At 46.1% G+C, this 27,317-nt stretch overlaps 1 protein-coding gene across 3 annotated transcripts in view; it reads right to left on the bottom strand.

The window, feature by feature from the left end:
• Positions 1–2,808: 2,808 nt before the first annotated feature.
• The window catches only part of Znf831 (zinc finger protein 831), an 87,153-nt gene continuing 62,644 nt past the window's right edge, over positions 2,809–27,317 (bottom strand). The window contains exons 5-6 of one of the 3 annotated variants that reach the window (XM_042699273.1): positions 5,558–5,712; positions 2,809–4,818 (exon numbers count right to left, since the gene is read on the bottom strand). In XM_042699273.1, coding sequence (XP_042555207.1) covers positions 4,015–4,818; positions 5,558–5,712 — 959 coding nt within the window. In that variant the 3' untranslated portion in view covers positions 2,809–4,014. Of the gene's footprint in view, positions 4,819–5,557; positions 5,713–20,373; positions 20,494–27,317 lie in introns of those variants that run through there. The other 2 variants (XM_042699274.1, XM_042699275.1) reach the window with 2 other exon arrangements.

Below are 27,317 nucleotides of genomic sequence, written 5' to 3'. Positions count from 1 at the left end.
GTAACAACGGGAGTGGAGAAAAACCCAGGAGGCCCATGGCTGCGCTAAGTAGAAATACGATCGCCTATGGAGCCTGGCAGCCCATTTCCCCTCCCTATATTAAATCATGTCTAGGGAGTTGAGTAGCAGTACATTCCCATCATGATGACAGTTTCCATAACTATAAAAATCTGCTGCACCAGGCAAATTTTGTGCAAAATGCAAATTTCTATGCTGAGAAAAAAATGAATAATGTGATCATTCTAAGTAATGAATGTAAATGTAAGGAAATACTTTTTGGCATGAGACAGCAAATCGTTTATCTTTCATGCCAAGGATTGTGGTCACAATGCACTTTTGGGAGGCTTAAAAGGTGGATTTTAGGCAGGGAAATTCTCATCTGTTTTAATAGCTTGGTGGGCAACCGGTACTAGAGACACCTTTCCCTGACTTTTTGTGCACACTCTGCAAATGAACCAGAAGTTCTTCTGTTTACAGTGGGTTGGGAGCCAAATGGGTATTAGCTAAATCAAGAATCCAATGTTGCATGCAACAGAAGAGGTGAACTGTTCCTCGTCATGCCTTACAGCAAGAAGGAGCCAGCTGACCACCGGCCCCCACTGAATGTTAAGAGTCAATCAATAGCTAATGTGGCCAAAAATGTAGATGAACGAGGAGAGGAAGTCGGGGTGGAACTGCAATCATAAAATTCATTGCACATTCTACAAAACTAAGGAACTTGAGGGACAGGGTGAGGTTGAGAGGGATAGAGGGGAATGATGGAAAGGGCGACATTAACCAGGGTTCGTGGTATTCATATACGACTGTGTTGAATGGCAGCTCCTTTGTACAACTACTTAAAGATAAAAATAAATGTTGAAGAACAAAAAACAAGAAGGGAGGGGAGGCCTCCTTCCTCCACACAACTTAGAAGCAAGGCACAGGTGAACACATGTTAAGACAATGGACCATCAGGCAACTCCAGGCCCTGTGAGCTGTGGTACTTGCACACCTTGCCCTGAATCCCAAGTGTTTGTCTAAGACAACATCCTGGCCATGTTCTTCATGTCAGAAGCCAAAGGCACCAAGGGGCGTAGGCCCTTACTTGAAGATACAATGAAGTTAACAGCATTAAGGGTAAGGGGAGTAAATATCTATTCTGGGACCTTGAGAATACTAGACAAGTACCCTACCACTGAGCTACATCCCCTCCCTTTAAAGACATCTTTTTCTGTACCAGCATGTAAGCACTTATAATGTATAAGAATGTAGCTGTTATCAATTGATAACACTGACATTTTGTTTTCAATACCCAAGGTGGATTGCAGGCTCCTAGTGATACCCACAAAATGTGTCCCAATAATTGCATTTCACTTTAAGAAAAACCTGTAAGAAAATAAGGTTGATAAAAATCAGAGATGGCTGCTTTGAGGAAAGATTCTACATTAAAATATTATTTGTGATATTAGGATAGTTTTCAATAACCGCCTCTTCCAGTGTCATCCAAAATATATTTTTGATTTAAAAAAACAAAATCCACTGGACACAGGTTAGGTGTCCAGTTAGGTGCACCTGGGAACATTGCTCCTCATTAGCTACATGACGAGGTGACGTGGGATGGTTGGTGAACTGTCTACCTTTGTAAGAGACACAGGTAGTCAAAAAGACAGATTTAGCATCTCGCCATATTGCATGTCAGCTGGGCGATGGCTACGTGCGAGGAAAGCACGTAGGGCTATACAACGCTATGACTCGCTGTCACAGGCCCAGTCAGTCAAGCAGGTGACCGCCAGGAACAAATGACATGAAAGGTATCTTTCTCCATTGGCCAGTGGAAAATGGTCTTATTTGAAGGTTTCTATGAATAACTCCAAAACTGGAAAATTTGTCACACAGGTAGCTACTTTTGCCTACTGATGTTTTCACACACACACACACACACACACACACACACACACACACACACACACACACACACACTATCCTGGATATACTTTTTCCATCTTTAAACTCTAAGCTGGGTGATTGCATCCCTCCAGAAAGCAATCTGGAACTCTGATAAGAAGTCAGAGCTTCCCTAGGTTCATGTTGTCCCTCCAAGTAATTCACTGGGGGTATTTGTGCCTCGGTTCCTCGAGTTCCTGGCCACACTTCTATTGGGGAATAGAAGGCAGGGCTCCTGGGACTGTGGCTTTCCACGGCAACATCAAGCCACAGAGCGCACGTGTGCAAAGGCAGTGTGCTCCTCGATCACATGCTCCCACCAGGATTGCAGGCTGGCAGCACAGTTGGCTCGCCTCCTCTAACTCTCTCATTCTCACTCACAGAAACTGAGGTGCAGAGAGAGTGTCCCCCAAGCTTTTCCAGCTAAACACATAGCCAAGACTTCGTCTCTTTCCTTCCAGAGCTCAGAAAGCTCCCCTCTCCCATTACCATGACTTGGATGGGGTTCAACAGGGGAGATCAGCCCTGCACCGCTTTGGTTTGGTTTGCTACCATCTAGCATCCTTTCCCCTCTCTTTGTGTTCTTGGTTGGGCTGGTCATCCCATGGGTAAGGAGTGGTGTGGGGGAAATGACGATGGGCTAAGGGAAAGCTGGGCTTGCATTGACGGCTTGTATGAACAAGACTAAAATGAGGAAATTCCTACGAAGGTGCTTGAAATCGGACCATATTTAGTCATAGGCAAAGCCTTCTTAAAGTGTTTTCGTGCACGTGAGGTGCCCTGCATTGCTTTCTTGCCTGTAAAGTGCAAGATGTCATATGAACATCATTACATCAAAGTTAAGCCAAAAGTGTTCGGCTATAAATTTCAAATTGTACAAAATCGTACCAAAAGCAAGTATAAAATTTTATTGAAATGCAGCAGTGTAAACCTCTTTAAGTTTTTCCTCTCGCGTCTGAGGAGAAGGAGAAGGCTCTAGTCCGTGGGATGGCTGACGTCGATCTGTTCTTTCTCGGCACAGGGCGCACTGGCTTGGAATACTGGGGAATTTTATCTGTGCTATTCTGACTTACACAATACAGAGGCTGATTTAATTTGACAGCAAAGTAACACCAAGCCCCCAAAATAAAATTACTGAGATGTAAAACAGCGTCAAAACTCCAATTAGTTTTGTATCCTTGAGGCTTCTGGAGGAAATCTAAAAGGCTCCCGTCACAAGGCGCAGGCATCAATTGAAGCTGCACAGATTACTAAAATGTAACCCTCTAATTGAAATTGCTCAGAGCACAATATGACAAAGAGAATCTGAGGAAAATAAGTGAATTTTTCCCCCTCAGAAAAATGACTCATTACAGAGAGACAGTTCTGTTGACTTTTTAACACAGAGTTCCTTTGCGAGAGCTAGAAAAATCAACGGTCTTGGGGTCTTACAGAAAAGGCACCAGGGACAAGAGCAGGTGAGCTTCTGTTGCTTGACCATAAATGAGCATCGACCATTTGTGCAACATGGAAAAGTATCTGTACCTCACCAGACCATAGGCATGTTGAAGTGTATGTACAACTTCCAAACCAGTATTGGAATGAATCTACAAGTATCTGGATGGTAATTCACAGCCCTGTCTTCTTTTGCAAGCTCTCCGCATTACCCAGGGATGCTTGCTGCCTCATAGCAGACTCTCAACTTCCTAATGGAGAACTTGGCTGTCCGGGCTCTGTGAAACCCTCTGACCACCAGACCTCAAAGACCAGAAGGCCCACAGAGGATGGTGGCCATTCTAAGGAAGTGAGGAAAAAGTGAGCAGACTTGCAGGCTGGCTCTGAGGCCGAAGCTACGAGTCAAGGCCTAGACCCTGTGCACATGAGCCACTCTAGGCTGTACCTACCTGCCCCAGAACAATGGCGTGGCTCAACTGGGGTCTGGTCTTAGTTGGAGTTGGCTTGAGAGGAACCCCAAATGGCTTTCCTGGCCTATAGGGTTTGTTAGTTTGTTTTTGTTTTTTAATAAAGTCTGGTACTTCTGGTCAAATGGATTGCATTTACTAGTAAATGCTATCTAGTCCTGGGCTTAGATGCCATCTTTCTTTGGAAGTGTCATATCTCTATGACAAGTCGGCCTTCATCATCACTGCTGGTGTCACTGAGCTCTACCCGAGTCTGCTTCCTCATTCCTTCCAAACTCCTCTTCCTGACAGATCGAGAAGGTGTTTCGGGAAATTCTGAGGGCTGCCCCAGGCTAGGAGAAGCCTCACTACCCCTCAGCAAGATTAATCCTGGTGGTTGACATTTCCCACTGCCCAGCCCGAGAGCAGGGCAGGGGATGGCCGTGTCCCCACCCCTGTACTGAGCACTGGAAGGAAAGGCTGTCTGGTGTCTCCCTTCCTCTTGTGGTGAACTAGCTGAACTTGGGCCTGAAGCTGGTATTTCAAGATTTGTCTTTCTAGGTGAGCCCAGTAGAGCTAACCCCACAGCCTTTTGTCCAGATAAAGGTGTTTCTGTCAAGGATGTCAGTGCTGTGCCCTCTGTCGCCACTCGTCCATCCGGGGAGCTCTGTGGCTGAGCCTCTTCTACAGCTTGGTGGTGGGCTTGCACATCTGTACCCTGAACTCCCAGAGGAATACAAGCAGCGGCCACAGAGGTAGCAATAGCTTGGTAGGGAGCAGTGCCTTTGCACTCACTGGAAGAAGACTCTTGAGCATCTGAGGAACTGCATGGTCTGGGATCTATGGAGTCTTGGTCCTGGGATGGCAGCAGCACAAAGTCAAGACCTTTATCCTGGAGCAAAGCCTCAGCCTTCCCCAGGCTTGAGCCAGTGGGCAGATGCACAGATAATCCTGAAACACCAGCTGCATCCAAGTGAGAACAGTCCCCATGCTCACCAGTAGATAGAGAAGTATCCTGCCACAAAGTACAGAGGACAAGAAACAGGGAGGGGAGAAAAGTTGACTGGTACAAAGAAAACTGTGATCTTCAATGAAAGCAAGGTCTTGAGATCCCAAGGATTCTTAACCCAGAATGAACTTCAATGGGGTGCCATCAATAAATTTCCATGAATAACTAATTGGTACATTAACTTGAGTGAAGCACCTCATGGGTACACAATCGGTTGCCGAGCATGCTATGTGTTTTGATCTGACTTTGTTAGAAATAAACACCTCCATTATCCAACCCATCCAAAGCTTTCTATTCTCAGTTACTTCTGTTCAAAAAACAAGGATATAATTATACAGCGCTGTGCATTGAGGTGTCTACCAGATTCACATTTTTCAAAGAATGGTCTAAACAGGTGTTTTCGTGGTTTTTAGTACATGACCTCACAACCTGGGAATGATTTCACATGGTAATAATGTCGCGCGTATAGCTATATATCTCCGCAGGTATGAGTTAGTCACCTACGCTAGATTTCCAATAAGCCATCAGAAATCATCCCAACAGTTTCACAGCCAAAGTTGCCTAGTTTTTCAAGGCAAAATATTTCAGGTTTTGTTTTTTTTTTACCTAGTGGATGTTTTCCAATGCCAGGAAGCACTAGTAGGTGATCCTACAGACTTTGGCCTAGGAACAGTGACAACAGGAAAAGGAAACACAAATCTAGACACTGGACAGGTAGAGGCAGCTCACCGCCACTAATCCCTACCTGTGCACTTACTCTGTCCATTTCCCGGGTGGACCTTGAGCTTTCACTAGGACTGAATGTTTCTGGGCACAATCCACAGTCCTCTTCCTTCCTCTCTTCATTCCCATGACCAAGGGACAGTTGTGCATCAGATGGGTCTCCTCGCAGACTGACACCTGGAAGAGGGGACACATTTGTGGACATCTGGGATGATTAAAAGCACCAAGAATAAGTCCCCGGAGGTTGTGTCTTCATGACCACTCCACGTTCTTTTACAATAGTTCTTACATTGTATAGAGGAAATCCATTTACCTCCAACCTTGTCCTTGATGCCTACTAAGGAAAGAAATGGCAAAAACCATTCCCCCAAATAGAACAGTCCATAAATTACCTATATTGTAAGTAACCTGCCAGGTGGCATTTATTTTAGGAAGGTCATTTTCTTGGTCTATGTTAATTCTACATAGTTTAAATTTTCCCCCTGTAGAAGACGTTATAGTCTCCATTGGAGCTCTAGGCAGCAAGGAAAGAGGCTGGCATTTGTGATGGTATTTGTTTTTGTTTTTTTTGCTGTGGTGGCCATCACTTGGCAGGGATAAGGGAATTTAGAGTTAAGAGGAGATCTTGACTACATCCACAAATAGCCACTTTTGCCTTCCTTTCTTCCCTCCTGTATTCTCCTCTCGATTTCCTTACAGGGACACAGGAAACAGATAAAAGGACCCCAGCATCACAGAAAGGGTAGATGTTATCACAAGCCAAACTATGACAAACATTCTAGACAGTCTGTGTCAATGAACAAAGCATCAAATCTACTCATAAATTTGCTCTATTTTAAAATTAACATTACTCATACAGAGGTTGGAAAAGTCAACCCTTTCCATTTATTAAGAAGTCCAGGGCCTGGGAAGGTGGCTCAGTGGTAGAGCGCTTGCCTTGTATGCCTGAGGCCCTGGGTTTGATTCCTCAGCACCACATAAGCAAAAAGAAAAAAGCCGGAAGTGGCGCTGTGGTTCAAGTGGTAGAGCGCTAGCCTTGAGCTGAAGAGCTGAGGGGCAGTGCCCAGGCCCAAAGTTCAGGCCCCACAACTGGACTAAAAAAAAAAAGAAGAAGAAGAAGTCCAGCCACTGCTGCCCACCAGCCTTTCCCACTTTGGATTTGGTTGGTATTTACCTCCTTCCTACTACAGTACATATAACACTGCTTGTCCATTTGGTTTCAGTCCTAGGCCTTGACTCTGGATTCTCACAGAGGCCGAGGCTCATAGCTCTTCCCCCACTGCCTTCCTTGCTGACTGTCACTCACCCACATGCAACAGTCTTGTGATCCTGACACCATGCCTTGTTTAGGTGACTATTCAAAGTTCACTTTATCTTAGGAACACACCTCTCACCAGTAGGCCATGAGTGTGCTAGGGGTACATTGCCTTTCTTGCCAAATTGTTTTCCTGGGAGTCATATTTTTTTTCTTTTACTTACCTTTCTACAAATATTACCAAAATTGTTCCTCAACATCCTCTCCAATTGTCTAAAATTTCACTTCATTTCCTTAGAAATATCTCTCTTGAGAGTCTAAAACTCTCATGGCTTAAGTATGTAATAATTTGTGTGTGTTATTTTTCCTGCTTTAACAGGAGGGGAGACCCCTCAGAAAATGTGGTTTCAGAAATGAGACCATCCAATGAGGAGGACAGTCCAGAAAACATACTCCAGCTGAAAGAATTGTGACAGCAGAGACCCTGAGGCTGGAGGGAGCTTTAGGAGCTAAGAAACTAGAGCAAGGCCAGCATGGAAGAGGGTCGGTTGTAAGCAAAGAGGTGAGGGGAAAATTAAGGCAGCAGAAATCATGAGGGGGGGGGCTCTTTCCACATGGATCTTGTAAGAAACAGGACTGGAGTTAAGAGCTGAATTCTGTCATGCACTTCTTAGAGAAAAGGCATAGTTTTCAGCAGAGTCTATATCGTTAAGGCTACTTCCTGGAGAATGACTTGGACAGAACGGGCAATAGAGGGGAGAATGCCAGTTACAGGTTCACTACAACATCTATTATAAATTCTCTACACCATCAATCACAGGCTCTCCACATTATCAGTCACAGGCTCTCTACACCATCAGTCACAGGCTCACTACACCATCAGTCACAGGCTGACTACACCATCAGTCACAGGCTGACTACACCATCAGTCACAGGCTCTCTACACCATCAGTCACAGGCTGACTACACCATCAGTCACAGGCTGACTACACCATCAGTCACAGGCTCTCTACACCATCAGTCACCGGCTTTCTACACCATCAGTCACAGGTTCACTACACCATCAGTCACAGTCTGACTACACCATCAGTCACAGGCTCACTACACCATCAGTCACAGTCTGACTACACCATCAGTCACAGGCTGACTACACCATCAGTCACAGGCTGACTACACCATCAGTCACAGGCTCTCTACACCATCAGTCACAGGCTGACTACACCATCAGTCACAGGTTCACTACACCATCAGTCACAGGCTCACTATACCATCAGTCACAGGCTCACTATACCATCAGTCACAGACTCACTACACCATCAGTCACAGACTCACTACACTATCAGTCACAGGCTGACTATACCATCAGTCACAGGCTGACTACACCATCAGTCACAGGCTCTCTACACCATCAGTCACAGGCTGACTACACCATCAGTCACAGGCTCACTACACCATCAGTCACAGGCTCACTATACCATCAGTCACAGGCTCACTATACCATCAGTCACAGGCTCACTATACCATCAGTCACAGGCTCTCTACACCATCAGTCACAGGCTCACTACACCATCAGTCACAGGCTGACTACACCATCAGTCACAGGCTCACTACACCATCAGTCACAGGCTCACTACACCATCAGTCACAGGCTCTCTACACCATCAGTCACAGGTGACTACACCATCAGTCACAGGCTGACTACACCATCAGTCACAGGCTGACTACACCATCAGTCACAGTCTGACTACACCATCAGTCACAGGCTGACTACACCATCAGTCACAGGCTGACTACACCATCAGTCACAGGCTGACTATACCATCAGTCACAGGCTCTCTACACCATCAGTCACAGGCTCTCTACACCATCAGTCACAGGCTGACTACACCATCAGTCACAGGCTCTCTACACCATCAGTCACAGGCTCTCTACACCATCAGTCACAGGCTGACTACACCATCAGTCACAGGCTGACTACACCATCAGTCACAGGCTCTCTACACCATCAGTCACAGGCTCTCTACACCATCAGTCACAGGCTCTCTACACCATCAGTCACAGGCTCTCTACACCATCAGTCACAGGCTGACTACACCATCAGTCACAGGCTGACTACACCATCAGTCACAGGCTGACTACACCGTCAGTCACAGGCTCTCTACACCATCAGTCACAGGCTGACTACACCATCAGTCACAGGCTGACTACACCATCAGTCACAGGCTCTCTACACCATCAGTGACAGGCTCACTACACCATCAGTCACAGGCTGACTACACCATCAGTCACAGGCTCTCTATACCATCAGTCACAGGCTCACTATACCATCAGTCACAGGCTGACAAAAGGATCAGTTACAGGTTCTCTACACCATCAGTCACAGGCTGACTACACCATCAGTCACAGTCTGACTACACCATCAGTCACAAACTGACTATACCATCAGTCACAGGCTGACTACACCATCAGTCACAGTCTGATTACACCATCAGTCACAGGCTCACTACACCATCAGTCACAGGCTGACTATATCATCAGTCACAGGCTCTCTACACCATCAGTCACAGTCTGACTACACCATCAGTCACAGGCTCACTACACTATCAGTCACAGGCTGACTACACCGTCAGTCACAGGCTCTCTACACCATCAGTCACAGGTTCTCTACACCATCAGTCACCGGCTGACTACACCGTCAGTCACAGGCTGACTACACCATCAGTCACAGGCTCACCATACCATCACTCACAGGCTCACTATACCATCAGTCACAGGCTCTCTACACCATCAGTCACAGGCTCACTACACCATCAGTCACAGTCTGATTACACCATCAGTCACAGGCTCTCTACACCATCAGTCACCGGCTTTCTCCACCATCAGTCACAGGTTCACTACGCCATCAGTCACAGTCTGACTACACCATCAGTCACAGGCTCTCTACACCATCAGTCACAGGCTCACTACACCATCAGTCACAGGCTGACTACACCATCAGTCACAGTCTGACTACACCATCAGTCACAGGCTGACTACACCATTAGTCACAGGCTCACTACACCATCAGTCACAGGCTGACTATACCATCAGTCACAGGCTCTCTACACCATCAGTCACAGTCTGACTACACCATCAGTCACAGGCTCACTACACTATCAGTCACAGGCTGACTACACCGTCAGTCACAGGCTCTCTACACCATCAGTCACAGGTTCTCTACACCATCAGTCACGGCTGACTACACCGTCAGTCACAGGCTGACTAAACCATCAGTCACAGTCTGACTACACCATCAGTCACAGGCTCACTACACCATCAGTCACAAGCTTTCTATACCATCAGTCACCGGCTTTCTATACCATCAGTCAAAGGTTCACTACACCATCAGTCACAGTCTGACTACACCATCAGTCACAGGCTCACTACACCATCAGTCACAGCCTGACTACACCATCAGTCACAGGCTGACTACACCATCAGTCACAGGCTGACTACACCATCAGTCACAGGCTCACTATAACATCAGTCACAGGCTCACTATACCATCAGTCACAGGCTCTCTACACCGTCAGTCACAGGCTCCCTACACCATCAGTCACAGACTCACTACACCATCAGTCACAGGCTGACTACACCATCAGTCACAGGCTCTCTACACCATCAGTCACAGGCTGACTATACCATCAGTCACAGGCTCACTACACCATCAGTCACAGCCTGACTACACCATCAGTCACAGGCTCACTATACCATCAGTCACAGGCTGACTACACCATCAGTCACAGGCTGACTACACCATCAGTCACAGGTTCTCTACACCATCAGTCACAGGCTCTCTACACCATCAGTCACAGGCTCACTATACCATCAGTCACAGGCTCACTATACCATCAGTCACAGGCTCACTATACCATCAGTCACAGGCTCTCTACACCATCAGTCACAGGCTCACTACACCATCAGTCACAGGCTGACTACACCATCAGTCACAGGCTCTCTACACCATCAGTCACAGGCTGACTACACCATCAGTCACAGGTTCTCTACACCATCAGTCACAGGTTCTCTACACCCTCAGTCACAGGCTGACTACACCATCAGTCACAGGCTGACTACACCATCTGTCACAGGCTGACTACACCATCAGTCACAGGTTCTCTACACCATCAGTCACAGGCTCTCTACACCATCAGTCACAGGCTCACTATACCATCAGTCACAGGCTGACAAAAGGATCAGTTACAGGTTCTCTACACCATCAGTCACAGGCTGACTACACCATCAGTCACAGTCTGACTACACCATCAGTCACAAACTGACTATACCATCAGTCACAGGCTGACTACACCGTCAGTCACAGTCTGATTACACCATCAGTCACAGGCTCTCTACACCATCAGTCACCGGCTTTCTACACCATCAGTCACAGGTTCACTACGCCATCAGTCACAGTCTGACCACACCAACCGTCACAGGCTCTCTACACCATCAGTCACAGGCTCACTATACCATCAGTCACAGGCTGACTACACCATCAGTCACAGGCTCTCTACACCATCAGTCACCGGCTCACTACACGATCAGTCACAGGCTGACTACACCATCAGTCACAGTCTGACTACACCATCAGTCACAGGCTGACTACACCATCAGTCACAGGCTCACTACACCATCAGTCACAGGCTGACTATACCATCAGTCACAGGCTCTCTACACCATCAGTCACCGGCTCACTACACCATCAGTCACAGGCTGACTACACCATCAGTCACAGTCTGACTACACCATCAGTCACAGGCTGACTACACCATCAGTCACAGGCTCACTACACCATCAGTCACAGGCTGACTACACCATCAGTCACAGGCTGTCTATACCATCAGTCACAGGCTGACTACACCATCAGTCACAGGCTCTCTACACCATCAGTCACAGTCTGACTACACCATCAGTCACAGGCTCACTACGCCATCAGTCACAGGCTGACTACACCGTCAGTCACAGTCTGACTACACCATCAGTCACAGGCTCTCTACACCATCAGTCACAGGCTCTCTACACCACCAGTCACAGGCTGACTATACCATCTGTCACAGGCTCTCTACACCATCAGTCACAGGCTCTCTACACCATCAGTCACAGGCTGACTACACCATCAGTCACAGTCTGACTACACCATCAGTCACAGGCTCACTACACCATCAGTCACAGGCTGACTACACCGTCAGTCACAGGCTGACTACACCATCAGTCACAGGCTCACCATACCATCAGTCACAGGCTCACTATACCATCAGTCACCGGCTGACTACACCATCAGTCACAGGCTGACTATACCATCAGTCACAGTCTGACTACACCATCAGTCACAGGCTCCCTACACCATCAGTCACAAGCTTTCTATACCATCAGTCACCGGCTTTCTATACCATCAGTCACAGGCTCACTAGACCATCAGTCACAGGCTGACTACACCATCAGTCACAGTCTGACTACACCATCAGTCACAGGCTGACTACACCATCAGTCACAGGCTGACTACACCATCAGTCACAGGTTCTCTACACCATCAGTCACAGGCTCTCTACACCATCAGTCACAGGCTGACTACACCATCAGTCACAGGCTGACTACACCATCAGTCACAGGCTCTCTACACCATCAGTCACAAGTTCACTACACCGTCAGTCACAGGCTGACTACACCGTCAGTCACAGGCTGACTATACCATCAGTCACAGGCTGACTATACCATCAGTCACAGGCTCACTACACCATCAGTCACAGGCTCTCTACACCATCAGTCACAGGCTCACTACACCATCAGTCACAGTCTGACTACACCATCAGTCACAGTCTGACTACACCATCAGTCACAGGCTCACTACACCATCAGTCACAGGCTCTCTACACCATCAGTCACAGGCTCTCTACACCATCAGTCACAGGCTCTCTACACCATCAGTCACAGGTTCACTACACCGTCAGTCACAGGCTGACTACACCGTCAGTCACAGGCTGACTATACCGTCAGTCACAGTCTGACTACACCATCAGTCACAGGCTGACTATACCGTCAGTCACAGTCTGACTACACCATCAGTCACAGGTTCTCTACACCATCAGTCACAGGCTCTCTACACCATCAGTCACAGTCTGACTACACCATCAGTCACCGGCTTTCTATACCATCAGTCACAGGTTCACTACACCATCAGTCACAAACTGACTACACCATCAGTCACAGGCTGACTACACCATCAATTACACGATCACTACACCAAAACAACCCTACTGGAAGCCAGCTATAACTTCACCAGGGCAGTAGAAGTAGAAATGGAGAAAGTGGGTGGAATCAGATAAACTTTTCACCCATGAAAAATCACCAGGAAATACCCAAGACGGTAACTTTCTGTGTCCTGCTCATTCACCAAGCACAGCGCTCATTCTAAGCAAATTAAGTTCTGCCCCATGGTGACAAAAACAGCCAGGCAATTCATTCAATTCAATGAAGAAGGAAACCCAATTAGTATAGAGAAAATAATCAGATTGGCCAAATGTCTTCCCAACAGGTTGCTTTTGTTTTTGAGCTTAAGCGGAAAGGTCATGTGCACATTTGACCACTCACTTGTGGCTCATCCAATAGAGAAGATGGAGCGAGGCCATTGATTCAATTTGCTTTCCACCCTACAGTCTACAGAGAAAAGTGAGTTATCTCTAATAATTGTGAAAAATGCCCAAATAATGCCACTGAAGTGTGTGAAACTAATTTGAATTATTGAAGCAGGATGCTAGCTTGCTTTGAAATGAATGGCCCTTTTCAAAAAGTTCAGGCATGCCCTGGTCAGATTTTGAAGCACAGAATGTGATCCTGCTCTGGCTTCAGCAACCCTCCCTACATTCAGAAATCACAGATTCCACAGTCTCCATGCAATCTTCGGAGGTCCCACTGCTCTTATACAATTACAGGAATCTTAATAGAGATGCCATCTCTCATCACTGCTCTCAGCCGTGCTGTTCCTTTCCTGATTAAAGGCTGCGTTTTTAATAATTCCTCTCAGAAATAATTGCCACTCCACGATGGGTGGAAGAGACAGTTAAACGGTGGCGGCAACTGCAAATGCCGCCCTCTTGAAAAGGCTACAAGAAACTGGGAAATAATTCAAAAGAAAATGATGTGAAGAAACAAGAGAGGCCAGCAGAGCTCTAGACATTTTTAATGCCAAACCTGCTTCCGGCTGTCTAATTTCCAGGCCTTATTAAAATGCTAATAAATGTATTACTCAACTATCATTATCTGAAAAATGTAAGCCATTTGAGACAGTTCTTTCTCCAAATACAACCCTAAACTCCATTAACACGAAGTCCACAGATACTGAAATATAAGTTTGAAAAGTGAGTCTCTACTAGCCTTCCCAGCAAGCCCCAAAATGAGCAAGGAAGTGGGAGTTTTCTCATAGACTAGTAACTGATTTGAGATTAAATTATTCAAAAGTATCCCTGGCACTAAAGAATGCTCAAGGAGCTGGCAATAAACATTTGCAATTGCTTTTTTGAAAAAGGCAAGCAGATCTTTAGACGATACTTGTATGGACAGTTATTAGCTTATTAATTCATATATTTACTGAGTTTGGTTGACTTGGATTTTTTTTTGGTCCGGTCGTGGGACCTGAACTCTGGGCCTGGGCGCTGTCCCTCAGCTCTTCAGCTCAAGGCTAGCGCTCTACCACTTGAGCCACAGCACCACTTCCAGCTTTTTTTTTCTTTTTGCTTATGTGGTGCTGAGGAATCGAACCCAGGGCCTCAGGCATGCAAGGCAAGCGCTCTACCACTGAGCCACCTTCCCAGCCCTGGATTTTTTAAGTCTATATTTTTAAGCCCATTCTTAAGCCTGTATTATTGAATCTGAGTTAATTGAAAGTTGAGCACTAGAGCTGCTCTAAGCCAGATGCTGGTGGCCCATACTTGTTATCAATCCCCAGAACCAGCACAGAAAGGAAAAGAAGGAAGGAAGGGAGGGAGGGAGGGAGGAAGGAAGGAAGGAAGGAAGGAAGGAAGGAAGGAAGGAAGGAAGGAAGGAAGGAAGGAAGGAAGGAAGGAAGGAAGGAAGGGAGGAAGGAAGGGAGGAAGGGAGGGAGGAAGGGAGGGAGGGAGGGAGGAAGGGAGGGAGGGAGGGAGGGAGGGAGGGAGGGAGGGAGGGAGGGAGGGAAGTAGGGAGGCAGATAAGGAGGAAGGGAGGGAGGGGAAAGAGGGAGAGAAGGAGGGGAAGAAGGAAGGAAAGGGGAGGCAGGCAGGCAGGCAGGAAGGCAGGAAGGAAGGAAGGAAGGAAGGAAGGAAGGAAGGAAGGAAGGAAGGAAGGAAGGAAGGAAGGAAGGAAGGAAGGAAGGGAGGGAGGGAGGGAGGGAGAGAGGGAGGGAGGGAAGTAGGGAGGCAGATAAGGAGGGAAGGAGATAAGGAGGGAGGGAGGGAGGGGAAAGAGGGAGAGAAGGAGGGGAAGAAGGAAGGAAAGGGGAGGCAGGCAGGCAGGCAGGCAGGCAGGAAGGCAGGAAGGCAGGAAGGCAGGAAGGAAGGAAGGAAGGAAGGACAAAACAAGGCAAGGCAAGGCAAGGCAAGACAAGAGATCTGAGCTAAATGCAGGGATTTTCTTATTGGTAAAAATGGCCAATGTGACGTTCTAGAAGTTACTGTCTAGCAAGAACAGATAATGGCACAGAAAACTCGCTAAGAAAATGTAGTGAACTATGAAGGAGATGCATGAAGATGCTCAGAGACAGAAAGAGAGAGAGTCATGACCTAACCTCACTCTGTAGAGAAGAGTTTAAACCACCCTTCCAGGGCCATCCCTGGGCCTTTCTATCCATCCTAAATGAGCATCACCCATTCTTCTATTTACCCAACCAGTTTTCTTCAGGTCTTTATTGTATACCTAACGTTAGTGGTTGTCCAACAGGAATTGTATTAGGTGATACAGTCTTTTTTGTTGTAATCCCTTTAGAAAAATCCATATGGCTGCAGAGGGTAGCAGGGAGAGAGTGAGGGTGTAGGGTTTCAGTGCTGGTCAGGAAAGAAGCAGAAGTGAGGGGTGGTGAAATTTAGACTTTAGTTCCACACAAGCCTGGAAGGACCCAAAAAGCCTATTTGCTAAGGAGAGCCTGGGCTGTTTTTGAGCTAACCTGGTGAAATCTTGCAAAAGTTCGCCTCTAAGTAATCATAAAGAAATCTGTTCTTTCTACTGCCACTTTTCTTAGTGTCTCTCATTTCCTTTCTACTTCTTTGATGGAAGGCAAACAGGTCCAGCCCCTGCCCTCCAGATGTTCTTTACCTAAACTATATTTAAGACAAAATGATGTTTAAAATCTTGCTTTAAGTGAAAAAAAAAATCTATCCTATCCAGACAACAAGAGCATGCCCTTAAAAGAGAGTCCAAATAGGATTCTGAAATTGCAGAAGGCTAAGAGAAGATGGTAATAAAAAAATGCCATTTGAAGTATGAGATGCCAAGGCTGAATGTAGACAACCTACTTTATGTATCCTAATTTTCAAAGTTTCTGGTGGCTGAGGAAAATTGCCTATGTAGGTCTCTTCCCAGGAGGTAATCAATGTACCTGGAAGAGCTTCCCATCGTTCCTCAAGATTTACATCCTGGAATGGAGGAGAGATGATTCTGTTTCAGCAATTTTGGAGCGTGGTAACTTAACTACTAGCTTTAGGGAAAGAAATAATACTTCTCCATTAATTCTAATGAGAAAAGCAGCAGTGAGGTCATTGCAGAGAGGAGGAAGTCAGACTCCCGCGTGGCTCTCACATCCCACACCCCTTCAGAGCAGCCTGACAAAGCAGACATTGGGGAGCACAGGCCCAGAGGTAAACCAGCTGTTCCAGGTCGGCAAGAACAAACAAAAGACCCCACTGAAGAACAAGCACGTGGAACAAAAGCCATGTCTACCGTTGTGCCAGGGCCTTGTTCCAGTCCTCTGTCTCCAGTACTTAGAAAATTGTGTCTTTTATGTGTGTGTAATTAGGTAAAGCTTTTACCTTAGAACCACCTATAATCACACTTCGCCCGCATCCTTGTTCTCAGATGGAAGGGCCGCTGTTTTGATCACTTTAGCTTCCCAGATATTTTCGGCTCAGTGAATGGGGCTGGTTTGAAATGTCTCAGTGACTTAAAGCCTGGTCAGGTACAGAATTCAGAATGTTCCCTCATTGGGTGCAATAATAACAACAGGAGCGTTCATCTCGGAATTTACTGAGGAAATGTGTTTGCTGTGTTTGTTAAAACAAAACAGCCACCACCACAGAGGTTCTCCACCAGAAGTGGGGAAGTTTCTGGGGGTCCTGATGAGAAGTATAGGGGTAGGGGGCTGGGAGAATGTTCTTAGCTTCCTAGGATGCTGGTGAGCCCCTCCAGACCATTGAAGAAGTAGCCAGCCTCAGTGTCCCCAGTGCCAAGGCTGAGAGACCTAGCTCTCGCAGGGTCTCTCACCCACCTGAGGGAGACTGTCAGGGAGAGCAGACCCAACCCAGGCCAGGCCTTTATCTCCATTACAGACAGCACTCGGCCTTTTCTCAAGGGTGTGGGGAAGGGTATGCTTTCAACAGTGAAAACTAATTTTTAAGACAGCGTACTGGACTCAGCCAACGTTTCTAGGGGTTGAAGGTGGCCGCGGCAGACCAGTGGGCCACCCCTGGGACATTGAGGAAAATTCAAGGGCGCTCACCAATGGTGGCAATATTTCACTCTGGCTTTGCTGCTTTTCCTGAGGCAAAGTTCCCTTCTTAAAAACAAACCGCCAACCACAATAACAACAAAGCACTCTTTAACAATGTTGATGGGAGAGTGGATTTGTCTCTGAAAACTTATTTAGCAGTGTCTAATGAAAGGGAAATTTTATAAAGTGAAGAGTCATGGATCAAGCCCTCACTCTTGGGAAATAGAGGCAGCAGCCCTGCAACCACAGCAATAGGAACACAGCAGGAGTCCACCTGAGTGTCCACGGACAGAGAGGTTGAGCAAGCAGATGGCATGCATACTCGTGGTGGGGTTGGGTGTCTCTGCTGAGAGCTATCTGTCTGTCTATCTATCTATCTATCTATCTGTCTGTCTGTCTGTCTGTCTGTCTGCCTGTATATCTATCTATCTGTCTATCTATCATCTATCAATCTGTCATCTAGCTACACACCCCCTGTGGGGAGGAAAGTGGGAGTGTGCCTAGAATTTTGTACAAGATGTATTAAGGGGCAAAGACTTACTGATTTCTACTTGTTGTATAATCCTTTTATGTTAAAACCAGCAAAACAAAAAAGGTCCACATTTGTATGCACCTGGAGAAAGGTATAGAAGGATGCACTCTTAACCTCTGGGTGGAGGAGCCTGCCTTTCCCTTGACATATGGATGTCATTACCTTCGTTACAACATACATGGAATTGCTTTTTCAGTTGCAAGGGAAAATAAAAGGCAAATGGTGACGATGCTGGGTCTAAATTTCAGACTGCAACAATGATATCCCCAGAACCCCAGTTGCCTCAGGCCTAGAGGCCTAGTCCAGCCCCTACCCTATGTCAGAACAAGCTTCTGATAGACAGGGGCAAATCTTTACCTGCCTGTACCTGGAGATTTTAGTTTCTCAAGCACAGCAAACTTGAGGAGTCCATGGTGAGAGGAGAAAGCTATGTTTTTCCATCTCTCACCCAACCTCAAGTATTTTGTACTACCATTGTAGGGTTTTTTTATTTTTTGGAACTTTGTCCCTTCTGAGTAATCATCTGAATCTCTTTTATTCAGAAACCACTTTTCTCGATGGTTCTCCTTTCTGTTCTCTTTCTTTGATGAAAGGCAATCAGTTTGAGAACACTTCACTTACCATTTTCTCCCCGCCCCCTACAATTTTTTTTCAGTAGTGGAAAAGTATGCTTAAAATCTTTTGGCAAGTCAGAACTTCAATCATGCCCAGACAATAAGAGAAAGCTCTAAAATAAAGACAGGGCAAATGGTGGAGAAGAAAGGAGACTAAATGAAGGGAAAAAATGCTAATATTATTTGAATTCTTTAGTACCAAAATTAAATCAAGAAAATCTACTTTATGGATCATTAATTTCAAACTTTCTTAACTCTAAATGAAAACTGTAGAGAGAAAAGTTCAGGCTTTGGAATATAATTGATGTGTTTAAGCAATTGGCTCATCCTTCTGAAGATTTACGTTCTAGAAGGAGGTGTTACCCTGTTTCAGCAATTCTGTAAGCAGTATTACTGAACTAATGGCTTTACAAAAAGAATATCTTCCCATTAATTCTGACAGGAAAAATAATGGGACTGAGCCATTAGCTCTAGTCAGAGAAATGGAGAGGCAGCCCTGGAGTTCCAGCTGCCATTTTGTTTCTCCTTGGCAAAATATATGGAGGTGATTTGTGACAGAGAATGGGACACCAGAAATGCACGGGGACACCGTGTTGCCACAGACCTGTCTTCCTACAGCACAATAACCCAGTGCAAAGGATAAAAAGAGGGAGAAGTTCTCCTCTAGCTGATTTCAGAGAATGGCGCACCATCCTCACGAACCGCTCAGCTCTGCAACCTCTGACACACAATCGAGTAAACTTTTCACCTCCAATAGTACCTGTCAGAGCAGTGCCTTTGGCTTCTCACTTTTTTTTTTTTAATTAAAGAAAGACAGCTGCGGTGTAACTTTGGCCTCAGGAATTTTCCCTAAACTATGATAGTCAGGGAAGAGGTAGGAGGAATCCAGTTCAAATGCTTTAGTCACTTAAAAGCTTAGCTATGTATGGAATTCAAAAGGAGAGATTCCATGGGAAAGAAAGCACGTGAGGCAAGCAAAAAGAACAGCAGAACTTCCTGCTCCACCCTGACCCCACCGCGCCTCTCCTGGAATTAAACACGGGTTTACTGCTAATAATTTAAGGAGCGCATTTCTACAGAGTTGATGTAGTGTACTCTTAGCTGAAGGGAAGAAAATTAGGATGTAATTATATGATCAACAGTATTGTGGTAAATGCCACAAGGAAATGGGCTATGAAACACACAAGGACAACTAATCTAGCTAGAGTGTCCAGAGTGGACAGCCAGAGAAATGGCTGGATGTCACCTCTCAGGACCGTGTTAAGAGGACCAACATGGCCGCCCAGCTGGCCCCAGGTACTCAGATGGATGTGTTTGCAGGGTCAGAAAATTTTCTTTAAAAAAATCTATATTTATCAAAATGGCTATATAGGGGGATATTTCTCTCTCCTGATATGATTTTTTTTGCAGGTTTGTTTCTTTGAAGTAATCATACATTTTATTTCAGAAACATTTCTCTTGGTGGAACTCAGTTCTTTTTCTATTTCTTTGATGCAAGGCAATCAATTTAAGATTTCTCTTTTGGAGACTTCTTTTTTGTTTTATCTTTTCCTGAAAGATGTGTCAAGTCATGTTCAAAATCAATCCTTAAGTTCAAGTTTATACCCAGACCATGACCTGGAGCTGAAATTAACCGAGTAAGAGAAGAGATATAAAGAGAAAAACAAATACAGTTATTGAAAATGTCATTTGAAATCTCCAATGCCAAGATGAAAATCAAGAATACCCAGTCTTTGAGTCATTATTTCCAATACTTCTCATTAGCAAATGAGTCTGTAAACGACAGTCCATTTTTCGAAATATAATTGAGGTTTGGGAGAGCTCATTTTTCTTCCATACTTGCATCCTGAAAAAGGAGAAATTGATCCATTTCAATGATAATGCCTCAGGAGAAAGATCCTCCACCCCGCCCTTCATTTCCTCATTACTTCTCAGAAAGGGGAAAAGGGCTTTTGTCAAACTAGCAATGGAGATATGAAAGATAATATCAGAGTTGACCTCATCCATTCTGATTTTTTTCCCAGGCACTGTAAGAGGAAAATAACACCACCACCAACAAATAGTTCAGGCCTAGCTCTGTGCAAAGATAATGTGGAGAGAGGCTCAAGGTCTTCAAGCAAAGCAAAATTTCAGGCTATCCAACTTCAGTGGACAAGAACACCAGAGAAGAGGCAGGCACAGGGCAGCCAGCCTGCCACGTTGAACTCCGCTATTCCATTTTGGTTTTCATTCTCACTCTAGAGCTCCACTTTGATCATGTTCTTTATTTTCCATGTCTTAGGAGAAAGACCAGGGTTTGGAAGGCTGAAAACTATTCAACAGCAGACAGACCAAGAGAAGCGGGCAGGGCATGAATAAGTAAAAGTTGCCCAACACACTCTTTTAAAATGTTCACCCCCAAACTTACTGGACATTGAATGCAGCCCGACTTCCTCTCTAGGTGTGATTGTGTTCATCATGAAAGACACTCTATTGAGTGGTTGGTGCGGGTGACTGGAATGGTTTTGCTTTGGCTTCGTCCTTTCTCAGACCATCCGATGGGAAAGAAAGAGATCTTGGGATTCTCAGAAGCTACAACAAGCAACTTCGAGTGCTTTTTTTCTCAGCAAAAGCCTCTACGTAGTTTCTGTGCATTCCAGTATGAAATAATAAAGGGGGGGGGGGCGGCCATGAATTCTTTCAGACCAACGTGGAGAAAGAAATATCAAGAGTCAGGCTTAGCCCTTCTATGAAAAGATTCCGGGAACTTGAACTGCCAGGGCCCACATAGCGTGGGAGCTGAGAGGAGCAGGAAGGGGAAAGAGTCAAGGGAGGGGACGTGGACCAGAGTCGTACAGAAGTCTCTCAAGTCACTCCTTTGTGCTCACAGTCTTTTATGGCATGAAGCTGGAATCAGAGTGCTTTCTCCCTTCAGAAACTCTGCCAGACTCAGAGCAGCCTCCATGGCTCTCCTTAAGGGGAAATCAGTCAAGCTAAAATTCACCAGAAACTCAAAAGCTCCACAGCTCTCATGGACCCAAAAAGTAGAGGGAGGGCTACACACACCGTATGCAAGGAAGAGAAATGATCGAAAAGAAAGAACAGAAGCGGGCCCTGGTGACTGGCCCCTGTAATCTTAGCAAGTGAGAGGCTGACATGGGAAAGACTGGTGTGAGGCCAACCTGGGGGAAGGGGGGTCTTGTGAGGCCCCTCGAGCAGTAGCGGGGTGTGACGGTGCACACCTGTCATCCTAGTTATATAGGAAAAGTGCAGGAGACTCCATGTCAAAGAAAGAAGCTGGGTGTGGTGACGTGTGCCTACATAGGTGTGCCTGAGCCAGGATGAGACCCCCACCTCAAAAACCACCAGTGACAAAAGGGCTCCATGGTAGAATACATGTATAGTGTGTAAGACATCCTTACTTCAAAACTTGGTGTGGAAAATCAAACAGGAAGAAGGAAAAAATAAAACTCTAGACATCAACTTCGATCTGAAACTGATTTCTAGACTTCTTTCCCTTTCTTTCTTTTCCTTTTTATTTTTAAAAACAGCAATTGCCAGCTGAGAACCACCCAGAAAACCCACCTTGAGGGGTGTAAAAAAATTCCTCCTGTCTTTACTGAGGATTTCCACTCTCCCACCCACAAAAGGAATCTGCTTTGCAATTCTTAGGCAATGAAGGAGACAAAGATGAAGATGCAGGAGAAAGAAGGAGAAGGCAAAGGTGGAGGAGGAGGAGGAGGAGGAGGAGGAGGAGGAGAAGAAGAAGAAGAAGGGGAAGGGGAAGGGGAAGAAGAAGGGGAAGAAGAAGGGGAAGAAGAAGAGGAAGAAGGGGAAGAAGGGGAAGTAGGGGAAGAAGAAGAAGAAGAAGAAGAAGAAGAAGAAGAAGAAGAAGAAGAAGAAGAAGAAGAAGAAGAAGAAGAAGAAGAAGAAGAAGAAGAAGAAGAAGAAGAAGAAGAAGAAGAAGAAGAAGAAGAAGAAGAAGAAGAAGAAGAAGAAGAAGAAGAAGAAGAAGAAAGAAGAAGAAGAAGAAGAAGAAGAAGAAGAAGAAGAAGAAGAAGAATCCAGGAGGTGGCAGAAAATGGAAGGCTGCCTTTAACTCTTGTCTGCAAAAAATGTAAACAACAGCATGCGCCCAGAAAATTCTGCCTCAGGGCTGGGAAGGTAGCTCAGCGGTAGAGTACATGCCTTGCAAGCATGAGGCCCTGGGTTCGATTCCTCAGCACCACATAAACAGAGAAAGCCAGAAGTGGCGCTGTGGCTCCAGTGGTAGAACGCTAGCCTTGAGCTGAAGAGCTGAGGGACAGCGACCAGGCCCAGCGTTCAGGCCCCTCGACCAGCAAAAAAAAAAGAAAATTCTGCCTCAGGAAGAATGTGAGGTAGAGGAATCTCTCCTCAGCTCCCGAGTTCTGCACGGATGATATACAGATGCTCTGGGGTTGTACAAAGAACAGAAGAACAAATATGCATGCATGTGCAATGCGCGCACACACACACACTTCCTAGAAGTAATGGGAGACAATCTGGAAACTCTCAGGCAACTTCCAGACTCTTCTCCTGGGCAGGGTGGGTGTGAGCACCCTGGGTATGGTCTAGGAACAGCAACTGGGCAGATGTGCTTTCCTTCCTGAGATCTCACACAGCCAGCTCAAAACACTTACAGAAAGGCAAGACTAAGCCAAGTCTGTCCAGGGAAGAGCTACAATAAAGAGGCCATGGGACCGGAGAGCCCAACCGGAAACCATTGTCACTGCAAGTTTGTTTATCAAATCATCCTGGCTTATCTTTCCAAATATGCTATTAGTAAATGCAAATCAGAAAGTGGCGTCACACCACGGCTTTGGAACAGAGTCATTTACTCCACCGCAATGGAGGCCAGGAGGAAAGTAACAAGCAAATCACAAGGGTATCTGTGGAAGAACGCAGGCGTGGAGGATGGGCTCAGGTTGGTTCACTCATTTCTGGCCACTCATGAAAATCGCTAAGGTTGAGGTGAAGTTTGGGGAGGGATGTGCAAAGGAAATCAGACCCCAAAACATTCCAGGATACCAGGGAGAGGAGTAAGACCCACAGTGCCCATGTGCTTGCACCCCACCAAAGTCCTCCAAACTCTCTATGCAAAAGCAACCTTCAAAACTTCTCATTTGAGCAATTATTTGTCTGTTTTCCCTCCCGTACTCCCCTCTCCCCCACCCCGCTGAAAACAACAAGGCCGTCCACTTTCCCCGTAGCTCCTTCTCCACTCCGGCGTTCCCAGTGAATGACTGTCTAGCAGGCTTCATTATCATGAAAGTTCTCCCAGGGAAAGCGATCCATACCCAGACTGATAAATACAAGGGGAAGAGGAGGCAGGCAGGGAGATCAGATCGCATACGGTAGATAATACAATGTAGAGCAGACTTTAGAAATGTACCCTGTATATAAGACCATGCTGGCTGATGGCAGCCTCCACAGTGTTTTTGAAGCCAGAGGTGGGGCTTCGATGCTCTGCTCCTCACCAGTTTCAAAGAGAAAGAAAATTAACTCTTTGCCTTCCCTGTAGTCTCTTTGAAAGGAAGGAATCGTGACTGTGGCTTTCCACCTCTGGCAGCCCAATGAGGAAGACCTTGGGAGCTCCTCCTGCCTTAACCAGCCAGGGTGTCCTGAGTAGCAAATGCCTTTCCTGAACTCAGCGCCTCCAGTGGCAAGAAGAGAGAGAATCGACTCATGCTTCAGGGGGTCCTGAAGGTCAGAAGGACATGCATGGGAACCCATTTCTAAAAGCAATCTAGAGCCCAGAAATCAACCCAACCGGAAGCAGGGCCACCAGCAGATGACAAAGGCATGGGCAGAAAGCCCTACATTGGCCAGGATGAAGGAGCGACATCGGACTTGAACGTTCAAGTTTGGAGGCACCCGGGGAGAAGCTGCTGGAAAGAATGGCCGCCCTGGCTGCTCTGTGAACCTTCGAGAAGGGTTCCCAGGGTTCCCAAAATGCACACTGTGCTGTGGGGAGTGAAACAAGCCATGCTCAGAAGGACAAGGGCTGCATGTTTTCCTTCCAGGACTAAAATAATGATCACAGTGAAAGAATCCATGATCGTAAAAGGGGACTGCTCCACGGGGGACAGTGGGAGGGGAGGGGAGAGGGAAGAACGGTGAGGAGTGGATATGACAGAAGTATGCTATGCAGATGACTAAAGATGGCCTTGGGAAAGCCACTAGAACAGTTACAATGGTGGGGGGAGAGACAGGAAAGAGCAATAGCCAGTGTGAATGTGACCAAAGAACATGATAGGCTTGTATAAATGTCACAACGAAACTCCTTTGTATAATAGACAGACAGACAGACAGACAGAACGTCATAGGCTTGTATAAATGTCACAACGAAACTCCTTTGTATAATAGACAGACAGACAGACAGACAGAACGTCATAGGCTTGTATAAATGTCACAACGAAACTCCTTTGTATAATAGACAGACAGATAGACAGACAGAACGTCATAGGCTTGTATAAATGTCACAACGAAACTCCTTTGTATAATAGATAGACAGACAGACAGAACATGATAGGCTTGTATAAATGTCACAACGAAACTCCTTTGTATAATAGACAGACAGACAGACAGACAGAACATGATAGGCTTGTATAAATGTCACAACGAAACTCCTTTGTATAATAGACAGACAGACAGACAGACAGAACGTCATAGGCTTGTATAAATGTCACAACAAAACTCCTTTGTATAATAGACAGACAGACAGACAGAACATGATAGGCTTGTATAAATGTCACAACGAAACTCCTTTGTATAATAGACAGACAGACAGAACATGATAGGCTTGTATAAATGTCACAACGAAACTCCTTTGTATAATAGACAGACAGACAGACAGACAGAACATGATAGGCTTGTATAAATGTCACAACGAAACTCCTTTGTATAATAGACAGACAGACAGACAGACAGAACATCATAGGCTTGTATAAATGTCACAACGAAACTCCTTTGTATAACAGACAGACAGACAGACAGACAGAACATCATAGGCTTATATAAATGTCACAACGAAACTCCTTTGTATAACAGACAGACAGACAGACAGACAGACAGAACATCATAGGCTTGTATAAATGTCACAACGAAACTCCTTTGTATAATAGACAGACAGATAGAGGCATACATGCATACATGAATATATATATATATATATAAATAGAAAATAGATTAGGTAGATGGCTAGATACATGGGTGGATGCATAGGTAGGAAGATATATAGAGAGATAGATGGAGAGAGAGACAGACAGAGAGAGAGAGAGAAAGAGAGAGAGAGAGAGAGAGAGAGAGAGGTTCTGGTTCAACTGAATTCCAGGCTCATACTGAATCATTTTAACACAAATATGTGATTTTCTCTGCTAAGCCACGCTACGTCCCACTGGAGGTAGGGTAGCAGGCTGGTCTGCAGTTTGCCAACGTGGGCTGGGTGGAGGGTCACCAGGGGTTATTGGCCCAGGACTGTGTTGATTTGTCATCGATAGATGCATCTTCCCAGGAGGGGACCCCACACACACTCTCGGGACGGAGAGACCCTGATGGCTTTCAGAATGACGTCCAGGCTCTGAGAGATCAGGAACCCTCACCCGCAAAGACAGGATGCCGGCTCACACCGAGGACAGCGCTCTGCGGCCCTCTTGTCCTTTCTCGGGTTTTTTTTAAGACCCCCATGAAAAATAGCCTTCAAAAGAAGTCTATGATGAAGGATCATTAGCCCATCTGATCTCAAAAAAAAAAAAAAGAACTTGTTCCATTCTCTCCATTATCAAGAATCCATTTGCTTCCCCGAATGGCTTGCTCACCACCAGGAACGACTATTAAGTATAGTTCATTATTTTGAAGGTTCTTTCTGGGTGAGAAACCCGAGCTGGCCTTAATAAATGGGAGAGCGGGGGGACGGGAGGCGCAGGAGCGGGCTCTGCAGATAATAACCTTTAAAAGGGGCATTATGTAGAAATCCGTCCCGGAGCTGAGCAGGGCAGCTGCACTCAATGACTGCAGGTTCGGGAACATTTTCTAGATGAGGAGTTTGTTATGCTGCTGCCTTCTCCCTCAAGATCTTCCAAATGGAGGGGGAAAAAAGAAAAGAAAGAAAATCTTTTCTTCTCTGTAGCAAGGAAGGGAACAAAAGGAGACCAACTTGGGCTTTTATCATCCTGCTTATCAATGGCGTATGCTTCAGATGAAGAGCAGCTCTGGGCTTTTTTTCCCCTACCAGAAACCTCTTCAGCTATCAGTGAAGGGCAAAGGGCTGGTAGGAAACAAACCTCCATGTGGAGCGGAGGGCTTGGCTCTGTCTGGGAGAGAACTCCTTGAAATCACAAATCAAGAGCCTGCAGCACTCATTGCTCCTCTGTCTTGCCGGAGGAGAGAGAAAAATACACAGGAGAAGGACAATGTGGAGCGGTGGCCCCCATGGCTGTGCTAGAAGCAGACCAGCTCTTGATGGGGGGCACATCGTGTTGTTGCTTCTAGGCACTAAGGGATAAATCTAAACCACAAGCACCATGGGGTGGGTGGGTGGGTGTGGGGGCCTTGGAGAAGCCCTGAGGAAGGCTGGCTTTACAAGGACATCCCACAGACCCAGGAGGCTGCAATCTGTAGGTGGAAGGCTGGAGACTGACAGATGGCCAGGGGTCCTATATACGTCCTGTC

This window comes from Dipodomys spectabilis, unplaced genomic scaffold (assembly GCF_019054845.1).
Source record: "Dipodomys spectabilis isolate Male_0828 unplaced genomic scaffold, ASM1905484v1 ptg000240l, whole genome shotgun sequence".
Lineage (NCBI taxonomy): Eukaryota > Metazoa > Chordata > Mammalia > Rodentia > Heteromyidae > Dipodomys > Dipodomys spectabilis.
The sequence above is the reverse complement of the archived record's forward strand: the minus strand, read 5'-3'. Positions and strand labels throughout refer to the sequence as shown.